The sequence below is a fragment of the Frieseomelitta varia genome, unplaced genomic scaffold (genome assembly GCF_011392965.1).
Source record: "Frieseomelitta varia isolate USP_RPSP 00005682 unplaced genomic scaffold, Fvar_1.2 scaffold_418, whole genome shotgun sequence".
Classification (NCBI taxonomy): Eukaryota; Metazoa; Arthropoda; class Insecta; order Hymenoptera; family Apidae; genus Frieseomelitta; species Frieseomelitta varia.
Genome location: NW_025110166.1, coordinates 933549 through 945981, shown reverse-complemented (window position 1 = coordinate 945981; position 12433 = coordinate 933549). Strand labels below are relative to the sequence as shown.

At 23.3% G+C, this 12433-nt stretch overlaps 1 protein-coding gene across 1 annotated transcript; it reads left to right on the top strand.

Annotated features, from left to right (window-relative positions):
* Positions 1 to 6420: 6420 nt before the first annotated feature.
* LOC122531804 lies at positions 6421 to 11401 on the top strand. The gene is made up of 3 exons (XM_043660012.1): positions 6421 to 6637; positions 9101 to 9346; positions 10557 to 11401. The coding sequence occupies exons 1-3, from the start codon at positions 6583 to 6585 to the stop codon at positions 11081 to 11083; spliced, it is 828 nt and encodes a 275-aa protein (XP_043515947.1). The 5' UTR covers positions 6421 to 6582; the 3' UTR covers positions 11084 to 11401.
* Positions 11402 to 12433: the final 1032 nt, after the last annotated feature.

Below are 12433 nucleotides of genomic sequence, written 5' to 3'. Positions count from 1 at the left end.
ACATAAATATTCGTAGTTTATAATTATGGAACACCAGAAAAATACATTGTTGTATAGATTTATTAATTATTGTCTAAACTGACAACTTAAACTGACAATTTAAATTGAAAAATTTAATTAAGCTGAAGAATTATCAAGAAAAGTGTCATTAGCAGTTCTCAGAAAAAAATTTATTTTTCAATATAGAAACGTCACGACTTCATACTTTATCACATATTAAAGTAAGTTCAAAATTCAGAAAATTTTAATTCGCAATGCAGCATAGTGATAAAGCAGGAAAAAATAATTAACTCAAAACTCGTTAAAATTCGTATTATTAATTAGCTTTGAATTTATTTTCAACCATGAAAAACTGCTTACGATGTTCATTATAATTGCCGTAATCGTTTCATACGTATCCTATTATGCGTGATCTAACGATCGACCAAGGATAATCGAAATTACATGTAGATACTACTATCGTGAATGAACAAAGCTACTTGCGAAATCAATTAAAAATTAAATGGAATCGATAACCTTGATGGTTTACTGATTATTGAGCAGCAAGCAATAAATTGATACCTTCTGTTCAACTTTCGTAGAATCAATTGTTAGCGACGGTCCATTTACAGGAATAAAGAAATATCACTGTGCACGCTTAATTACTAGTAAGATTCCATGATTCATAAGGAATTATCTGAATCACTATAAAAAAAAAAAAAAAAGGTATTCGATCAGACCTGATAACCGACAAAAGTATTCCGAACGAAATGTGATATCATTTGAAAACTGTTCGAGAAAGAGTGAAAATACTTCGAGAAAATATAACCACGTGTAACAGTCAATCAATAATACAAATGTTTGAATATTTGTTCAGATGCACACGCGCACTGTTCCAAGTGCGACAATTTAAATCAACACAGTTTTGTGACACATGTGTGTGATACTGATAAAAAATTCTTTCACTTTCCTCGTACAGAAAATTCTATGGAATTGAAAACAGAAATTAACCTCTGTATTAATTTAAATTAAGAGTTTAAACAAAACAAATATGTATTTTAAAATAAGTGATTACGTTTGTTTAATAAATACTAAATTAAAACTTAAATTGGTAAGATTTAACTGAAATTAAATTAACGAAGTTAAATCAAGTTTAAGTTACAAAAAAATTAAAGCTTCAATTTGCATTTTCATATGATGAAAAATAATATATAATGTATGTTGATATATTATGTATGATATGATATAATGAAATTATCTATATATTTTATTATACAAATTGAAATTGTTTTATTTAAAATTTGTATTTAATTGTACACGGAAAATATTTCGAATTAAAATCAGAAATAACTTCCATGTTTAATTAAGAGATTAAATAAAATAGAAAACATCCTAAACTAAATAATTATTTTCTTTAATTCATTGATTTGAATTAATTGCAGAAGTTATATCTATTCTTAGTTCACAGAATTAAATAAAAATTTTAAATAAAATAATTAAAATTTTTTGTTATAATTATTTTTAAAAAACTTATACCTATACATGAAATATATCATTCAGAATTTATAAAATATAAAGTAGAATTATATTCACATTCGACTGCTAAACAAAATTATGTCCTTAATAATTTGATGAAATGTACACGGATACATCATTATAATTAATAACTATAGATACTTATTATAAATAAGATATTTGTTATATATTTTTAAAAGAACTCATAAATTTTCTATGTATCATTACTTATATACAACTGAGCACTCTCGTTAAATATTTATGAAATTATATTGTTATATATTAATTCTCTTATATATATTATATTATTGTATTGTTAAATAATACGGGTGTAATGTAATATTATATATTATGCATTATATATATATATATATATATATGTATATATATTTTTTAAGTATTATAATATATATAACTATTTTAAACTATGACAATACATATATATATATATATATATATATATATATAGAGAGAGAGAGAGAGGATTATATACTTATACATAATATTATAGTATTGTCATAGTTCAAAATAGTTTTATAGCGTTATATATATATATCTTTATATATATCACACATCATCTATATATATATATATATATATATATATATATATATATATATAGAGAGAGAGAGAGAGAGAGAGAGAGAGAAAGAGAGAGAATATCATATATTTATACATAATATTATAGTCACAGTTCAAAACAGTTTTATACAATGTAAACAATATGTAAAATTAATGCATAAAATACCCGAAGTATAAGATAATCCTTTCTATAATATTTGAAAACTAATTTCCTACCGAGTTTCTATATTTTTAATAATATTTTCAAAACTATGAATTTGCATAAAATCCACGGTCTAATTGTAATTAAAGAAATTCATACTATTTGTTTCCTGGTAATAACAAATAGAATAGACGTTTACATAAATTCATAATAATAATATAAATAGAATTACGTTTACGTAAATTCTTTATCATTTTGTTGCTAGATAAATTTCTTGACTCCGTACGATTGAGTGACGCTGCCGGGGAATCCCAGTCGCGAAAGTTGATTACCTTCTGCGCATTAATCCAGAGACGCTTTGGACAGCAGGCTCGTTCCCTTTTAGAGAGGTATCTATTGTGCTCGAAGGCAAAGTACACATCTACCTGCGGAGTTCAATGTCAAGGCACGTGTAACTTGCTTCTAGCCCCTGATTAGTGAATAATGAGCAACGTCCATCTGTATAATTTATTGTTACATTATACACATTGTTACGTTACGCTACGTTAATGTTCAGATGAGCACACCTATCACACCTATTGAAACTATGACAATTTCGTATATCAATCATACAAACAAAATCTAGCTTCGTTTTAGAGCTTGGAGTCTCTATTTTCATTTTATTCTAACAATAAGATGCTTTTACATCACGTGGCAGATGAAAAAGTGAAGACACTTTTCTTCTCAAAAATGCAATAATTCGTCATATAAAAACGTTGAACAATTTGTTTTCACGTTTGAATTTACAACGGATTTGAAGATTGAAACCTCCTATTTACAATGATCTAAAACTTGATGTACTTTACGATTTTCTTTCACTATGTTATTGGATTTTGAATATTGGGCTTATTAAAGTAAAAATTCAAGAAATCGCGACATTCAATTTACCTGATATTCAAAATATAATTATTATTGTATATTATTATAATACAATGTTATAAGAATAATTATAATAATGAAAAAAATCAATCAGAAATATAAAAAGGATTAAATATAATTAATTATACATGTTTTTTGTAAGCAGCTTATATCACATGACTTAAATTACTTGCATGCTTCCTTCTTTATTCTTCTACATTATAAATAATTAATACATACTAATTTTAGTTTATGATTGACATAGATCATTTCTAATTGAATATCAATTATACCCTAATTTTATTAAGTATTTGGTGACTTATGATTGGAGGTATATTTTAAGATTTCATTAAAAAAAGCTGTTGAAAATTTCATTTGTGAGTATGTGACTATTCATTTGCTAATATGATCTGTTTATGTTCGTAGAGTCTCTAATTTATAATGGAATTCCTTTTTGAAGTTTAATTGAAGTTTCAATACTATTTTCATATCGAATAATATTTAATTCTTAAAATGTCAACGATTTAATGAACATACAAAAACATGATTGACTCACTTCCTTTTATTATTTTATTATTTATATGATCCTTTTATTTATAATAATTCATATTCTCAATTCTAAATTATTTTCATTTCAAAAAAATATAAATATAAACAAGTTAAATAAAATAATAAATAAAAAACATTTATACAAATAATATAATATTATTATTTACATGAGAAGACATAGACAAAAGAAGTCCTGTAACGCATATATATATATATATGTATGTATGTATGTATGTATGTATGTATGTATGTATGAGAATTAGAAATTTTTATACTAGACTATTTTTTTGATCAGCATTAATAACAATTATTTATTCTTGTTAAATCTAATTCCATTTTATAAAATTATGAATTAAGTACAGATGTACTTTTATATTACTATTTAAACTTATATTTATTATAATTGGAGTACTAGTGAGATTGAAACATCTTCCATATTACTTATTTTCTGTCGACTTAAACATACGTTTAAATTACTCCTCGAGAGTTGACCACTTGATGCATATGACCGTGACATGTACAGACATTAATTAATTTAGCTATTGACTTCTAGATGAACCCAAGCTAGAATATGTGTAAATATCCATTCTTATTTTTAGCTGCTTTTATTAGAAAATTTAATTACTTTTGCTATCGGAGGCAAGAAATTCATAAATAAAAAATTACGCTCATAAATAAAGTTTACAATTTATACTCTTATTATTATAATTTATACTCGTAAGTAAAAAATTAAAAGATTACTGTATATATGCATTCAATATTTTAGTTATAGATCTTGTTATATAATTGTTCTCTAATAATATAAGTTTTAACCATAATTTGAAACTTTAAAGTGACGAGTTTACAAAAATTATTATTTTACTGTTTTAAAATAATTACTTCACTGATACGTCGATTTTAATGGAACTTTACAGATTTATAGTTTAATCAAAAATAATATAATACAAATCAAATGGTTTAATCAAAATAATATAATATCAATTCTTATTCAATTCGTTTGTATAAGAATAGACAATACACTTAAATTTAAACACAGCTTAATGAATATTTCTTCTTGAAATTTATTTATTATATGTATATATAAGCTTCAAACTATTTACATTAGCTCTCATGATTATGTACATACGTAGCTTGTCATCAATGCATGTTTCAACTCGTCATTCAAAGTAATTAGTTACACTAATTAATTTGCATTTCTATAATACAATCTGTGATTATTATCACTTCTTGGACTATCTTTTATACATAAAGCAAATTTTCAAATTCGATTTTCTCAGAAATGAAATCTCCAACATAATCTTCAGACACATAAATACTTTTGATTTTCGTTTTAGACTTTCGTCAAGACTACGTTCTGCAAATATAAATAAATGGTTTTCTTTCATTTCACAGAGACAAAAGTCTATAGATTTCATAGAACTAAAGTCTTCTCTTTAGAAATATCTTTTAAGTATTAATACGAAAGATCATAGTTTTGTCATTTGAAAATATATATTTTTATTGACCAATACTTATATTGTGTTCATAAAAGTATTCTCCATTACAAGGCACTTATGTCAACGTTTTCATTATCATAGTATTACTTTTAGTCAAAAATTCTCGAATACGACTTACTGCATTATCACGATCACGATTGTCACCAAATTATAATCTAAATTATGTATTCAATTAATGTATGTCAAAGACACATGTATCTACAATACGAAATAATATTTAATCAACTGAACGTTCTTGATAAACTCTCGAATGCGATTTCTTTTCACCAATTTTATTATCTAAAAAATTTTAGTATCTAAAACCTATTTTAGTATCTAAAAAAAAACCAAGAAATTTAATAATAATATATTAATAATATAACAACAATAATAAAAATAAAATTAACAAATTTTAAATGAAAACATTTAAGAGAAAAATTAATAGCATTTTAAATAAAAGCTGTAATGCTGATAAAATAACTTATTTTATATTTATATTACGTTAGAATAACTTATATTTATATTTATATTTATAATAAGTTAGAATAACTTATATTTATATTTATATTACATTATACTTATATTATATTATATATAGGAATAACTTATATTTATATTTATATTATATTATATCACATATATATATATATATATATATATATATATATATATTTCTAATTTTTCAATAATTTAAAATATATATGAACTTCTTTATTGACAAGTGAATTGATTAATTTTTCTTAATGTTGTGAAAATTAGATTTTCATTTCGTTTCACGACAGATTAAAAAGAATGTATTATAGCTTTATTCTGACAAAAGGAAAAGCAATAATTATGATAACGTAAAAGATATAATTTATATTTTTCTTCAATAGTAAAATAGGAATAACATAAGAAATAAAAGTGCCAGTATTTATTTACGATCTAAAAATTGATTTTTATGTCTTTATTAACATGACATGAAATATATGAAATATATTTGGTAAATTAAATCGGTAAATATTCTTAGTGTTTATTATTTCTATAATAAACTCATTTTTTCTAAATTTGGACTGACTATAAACTCATATAATATTTTAAAGTGTCAACTAAATTTACAACTTATTATATTAATAAATGCTTTTAAGGTAAAAAAACAAAAGTCTTCAGGTAAAATGACACTTACCTTTGATCTCTGAGAAATGATATCGCATTCCTAACATGAAAGTTTATCAGTGAGTCGTCCGGAAATTTTTACAATACAATTTATCCCTAAAGAACAGTCTAACAGTTTTGTCGATAAGATCTACGAAAAATTATCGTTTACTCAATCCTTAATAGTTTGGCTATTGAGTTTATGATGGTTCGAAGCTATATAAATGAAACGTTGAAAAACAAAATTCTTCAGTGAAAGACTTGACTTTCGTGAATGGGGTAACATTATAGAGCTAGTGACGAATAATCATGTTAAAGTTACTTTCCTTGATACTGACAGTACTAGCCTTGCAACATGTCGATGGTAAAAGTTATTAATATTTAACTTTAATTTTACTAATATCAACCAATAATTATTTATTAATCCCTTAAAATCCACTTACGTAATGTTATGTTTATTGCGTTGTGTAAATGTGATATTACATAGTTGGATTTTACATACATAATAATTTTTTTTCATCTATATGTATAAAAATAAATCTTTGTTTCGTATATTTTTATAAACATTTGATAGTGATATAATAAAGTTATATATATATATATAACTTATATATATTACTCAATTATATATATTATATAATAGATATACATATTATATTATACCTACGTAAATAATAATATAAAATTCAATAAAATAATACTTCTTTTTGACACAGTTTTCTAAAATTCAGAAACACAGTTCTCTTTAAATTCTCTTAAAATTATATTAAAAATATAAAAATGTTAGCCTTTTAAGTAGTTAGTAATTATTAATATTTATTAATAATAATTTAAAATAGAAGTTTATGATGTGCAACATTTTCTTTTCTTCCTTCGTCTTCGACGATTTTCTCATCAATTTAGTATAAATTAGATTTAATTTAATATAAATTTAATTCTTAAGAAGCTTCGATTTAGAGAAAAGAAAAAGAAAAATAATAATCCGTAGCACTTCATTTTAGAGATAAAAATAAACATTCGAAAGAAAAATAAAAATAATATACTGTAATGAATAATTTTAGTTATCTTCTTTTGCATTAATATCAATTCTGTTATTCGGACAATTATTTTATAAAAACATGCAAATTAAAAATTTTCAGTTTTATCTTCAATTTTTGACTTCACTCTCTCTCTGTTGAGATTCGATGAAGAAAGTGAAAGTTAAATTGTTTAGCAATAATGTTCAAATTAAAAAAAAATGCCAATGATGATAGTAATAAATATAATAATTTAAGCAATTATATTATATTATATTCTCGTACAATATTAATACAAATTTTGTATTTGTCTTTAGAATTTAGTAACTTTAATAATTTTTGTAATAATTGATGTACAGTGTGATATCACAAATGCTGGAAAGCAATTTAATAATTTTAAATCGTGACGTTTTCAAGCATTCTAAGAATGCTTACCGCGCAATCAGGCAACATGAATCATTTACATACTCGGTTAAAACCAAGAAATACATTTTCATCATTTAATTTAGACGTGAAATCGATTATCTTATGATTTATCGTATATATTTTTACGATTGTAAACCACGATATGCTCAATCATTCAACAATTCATAGATATTCGATGACTCATACGTTTCTGAAACAATAATACACTATTGAAAATCACGCAATGAAGTTACACGAAGCAATATGAAGAGAGAAATATGATTTATCATAACTTATACTAGATTTAAAAATTCAAATTCAATTAATAAATTAAACTTTTGACTCAATTATGGTCATTGAAAGATTAGAGACGATTGTTAATACTACTTATGTTAAAAAGATAAAGCAAGGAGGAATTTTTAAAAAGGAATCTAACTGGTATTGTTAAACATTAGAAGTTATAAAAATTTAGTTTTTAGGTTGCTTAATTTTGAAACTGTTAACTCAATTTAACTTTATTGTTAATTGATACTAAGGAGAATATAAAATACAAAAGAAAACTAAATATAAAACTAAATTTTTATAAATACAAAATAATAAAACGTTTTTTAAATAATTGTAACATATTAAAAATATAAAATTCCTTAGATTTTTAATTGATTAAATTAATTTTATTAATTTTAATTGGTTAAACTAGTAATTATATTAATAAATTCTTTTTAATTCTCTAAATTATAATTTCATTATAAAGTCATTATACCAGTATGGCATTAATTTTAGATTTCAAACTTTTTTTAATTACATTCTTTTTTATCAATTTTCAAATATATTATATGAATATTAATAAGTAAATAATTAATAAGTAAAATTCATTTTACCAATTTTTACTAATAATAATTGATCAGATTTAATTTTTTTAATTAATTTATTAAATATGTAAAGATAAATTCATGTCATATGAAAATAACATTAATACCAAATTTTATAAAACCTAAGATTTTGAATTTTAATATTAATATTAATATGAATATAATATAATTATATGTTATTATTATATAACTGATATATTTTATAACATTTTTATTTATAACATTGGAGGATACCTTGAATAAAATCTTAAGTTTTATCAAATTAATATTAATATTAAATATTTATATATGTAAGGGATTTTATATTAAATATTTAACATTAATATTACAATCAAAAATTACAATTGACTAAATTTGAGATTTTATTCAAAATATCCTCCAATATTACAAAATCGTTTACATCGTTTTTACATTACAAGAATCACTTTATGGCAATATTATAAATCAATTTGTAATCAATCATTGATACTTAAGTAATAAAGAAATTAAAAATTTGATTTTTGTTTTAAATGTCAAATTACCTCGTTTGAATTTCAGCCACACCACTTTTCTACGAACAATCACCTGAGACTGAAATATACCACACCACAAAGCCATTTCACTATGATCTAAAGGAATTTCCACGTTCTGATTACTCGTGGTTCCTACCATCATTTCCCTCATTTTCGATAGGTCATTGGTTTAAAAATAACGACGACGCTATAACTATCTTAAAAAAAAGGGTGGATGCGTTGGAAGAGTTTCAGAATGAAACTCTTCAATTATTGAAACAATTAAACGTGGGTAAGTACGCAACAAATGACTTTTCAACAATGAATATCATTACATGGTAGGGACGCAATAAATTACAGCTTTTATCTTTTATAAAAAAGCATTTTTAAAATTTATTACATTAACAATTGATTTCATATTCCTTCAATTGCTTTTTATCTTATTTATGTTTCCTTGAATGTTTTAAAAATTGCTATGATCATTTAGAATAACATTTATTATAGTTATTAGACTGCAGATTTCTGTGTATTTATAGGAAATTGGAATGCGAATTACACAAAGCATAATATGAATATTCATATTACATAATAGTGCGCAAACCAAAATTTCAATTTTTTAATTTAACGAATATGAATTTGCATAAAAATTTTCAATTTAATAATTATATGATAATAGCATTTTATATTATTTCTCTACAATTTTATACAAAACATTTTAGACATATTTTTAGAAAATAAACATTAAGTCGGTGCACATTAAACATTGTTTTATATAATCAAATTTTAATTACATGTAATTTCTTCAAAATATTTGTTTAAACTAATTTTCATATCATTCAATATAAGTACATGTGTAATTTACTTTTACAACTAATATTTTGTTTCAGTATTCCAGATTTGTAAGAATTATCATTTTTAGAATTCAAAGAGTTTCAATACGTTACTTATGATGTTTTCATTTATAAATTTCTTTGTAAGTTAGAAAAATTGTTAAATAAATCGACTTCCGTAAATGTTAAATTTATGCTTACGGAGTATTTCGACTATAGATCGAAGTTTATAGATATATTGTTTTTTCAATATTGCACGTACAAATTTATTAAAATTACAAAGAATAAACATAATACGAAAATAATATATAAAATCAGCAAAACAATTTTTTGTCAAAGTTCTAATTTTTTAATTTATATTCATATTCTTAGTAATATAAATTTGCAGAAAAATTTACATTTTAGTTGAAATTAACAATAGAACAAATTTGGACTGGATAGTATTGAATCAAATAGAATTAAGGTAGTTAAAATGAAACTTTAAAGGAACATTTCACATACATCATCTTAATGTCATCTTTGCGTAGTGAATTTTTATTTTCTTTTCCAACTCTGTTAAAATACTTTCTTTCAATCACGAACAAAATCAACGAACACATATTTATTATGCTCTTCTTATTTATTTTTCAAACGATGTAATCATTGTTTCGAGTAAAATACTTTTCCATACAGCGAACACATCTCCATCTTCCCCCGCGCAACTGCCAGATAAGGACCAAATCCAAGGTGATTTCGAAAGTGTGAAGGAAGAGAAACCGGTAGACAACGATACCATTGAAAATACAAAGAAAGAGCAGATACAAAGCGATTCAACGACAATAAAGAGCGACAGTGTAGCGAGCGAGACTTCCACGATCATCGATAAAGAGACTATACTACCAACGAAAGCGAATGAAGAGGAAACGGTAACACCGTCGAAAGCCGACGATACACAGGCCAACGCATCTCTAAATGAGAACGAACTGCAAAACAACACGAACGAAGACGACAAAACTGCCGAATTGGCCGAGAAACCGGAGAAATTGGAAAATTTAGATGTAGCATCGAGTGAATCTGATAAACTAAAAGTCAATGAGTCCGTAGAGAACGAAGAGAATGAGAAGTTCGGGAAATCCGAAAACGTCACCACTAAAAGCACTGAACAAACAACTGAACAATCACACGAGAAGGATATTGAAACGCAAGACAATTCTGACTAATGAGATACCTGAATGTCATCGGTAAATGAAATTTCCGGCCGATAACAATGGGATTATTGCGAATGTGAAATGACGAGTACAGTAGTTTGTGATGAAAGAGGGACACGAGTGATTTTATAATTTCTATAATTAATTTTTATATTGACGTTATGTTACTAGTGAATTTGAATAAATGTATGTAAGGGAATATATAAATAGAATTTTGTTTTCATTCCTTTATATTGAGTATTTGAAATTATACGCGAGGTTTTGTTTTCATTCTATGGATATACCTATTCGTGTAGACAAAACGTGAATAACAAAAAGAAACAAAGAATAGATTAGAAAAGAGTAGATTTTCCACATTTCTTAGTCGAGTTTTTATTTTTCCACTTTCCAAGGTTTCATGAAACTTCGTAATATGTGTATATACTTATTCAATTTAATATTAGAATGCTATAGTATTTTCGAAATTATTGCTCTGGTTATTATTAAATTTTTCAAATCGTGACAAATTGAAGCATAGTTTAATATCTTAATTTAGTCTAGTGTAATTAATATTAAATATTTAAGTATAATTAATAGTTAGTTTAGTATAATTAGTATAATAAGTATTTAAATATTTAATTATTTTAGTATTTAATTATTAAAGTATAATTAATATTTAATAGTTTAGTATAATTGGTATAATATTTTAAATAGCTTAATATCTTAATCGTTAGTATATATTTTACTCTATTTACTAGCAAAAATTTTTAATTTTTAATTTATAATTTTGTTTATATGTTATGTAACACTACGTATCAGAATCATTTCAACGTCATAATTAATAGTTAGTTTAGTATAATAAGTATTTAAATATTTAATTATTTTAGTATTTAATTATTACAGTATAATCAATACTTAATGGTTTAGTACAATTAGTATAATATTTTAAATAGTTTAATATCTTAATCGTTAGTATATATTTTATTCTATTTACTAGCAAAATTTTTAATTTTTAATTTATAATTTTGTTTATGATTTTGTTTAATTTTGTTTGTTTTTGATATGTTTTGAGAAAACAATAAAACAATAAAATAGTATAATTAATTTCATATATTTATAAATTAAATTGTATCGTACATTTCACAGTAACAACAAAAGTATTTAAATGATAAATCATTCATTATTATACATATTAACTCTTTAAGAACTTGGAACTATCAGAAATCTAAAAATTTAATATTGAATGAAAATAAATTCATCTATAAACATATACTTTTGATATGTTTATTCAATATGAACGATTCAATTTGATACATTCATTATGAATTTATTCAATATAAAACAATATATTGTAATATGTTATGTCAGAACCTTTAATAAATG

Bases quoted from the DNA above. Each gene is read 5' to 3' on its own strand.
- LOC122531804 (XM_043660012.1), top strand. From the start codon at position 6,583: ATGTTAAAGTTACTTTCCTTGATACTGACAGTACTAGCCTTGCAACAT. The intron at 6,638-9,100 runs GTAAAAGTTATT...TTTGAATTTCAG, and splicing joins AGCCTTGCAACATGTCGATG to CCACACCACTTTTCTACGAA. The intron at 9,347-10,556 runs GTAAGTACGCAA...TTTTCCATACAG, and splicing joins ATTGAAACAATTAAACGTGG to CGAACACATCTCCATCTTCC.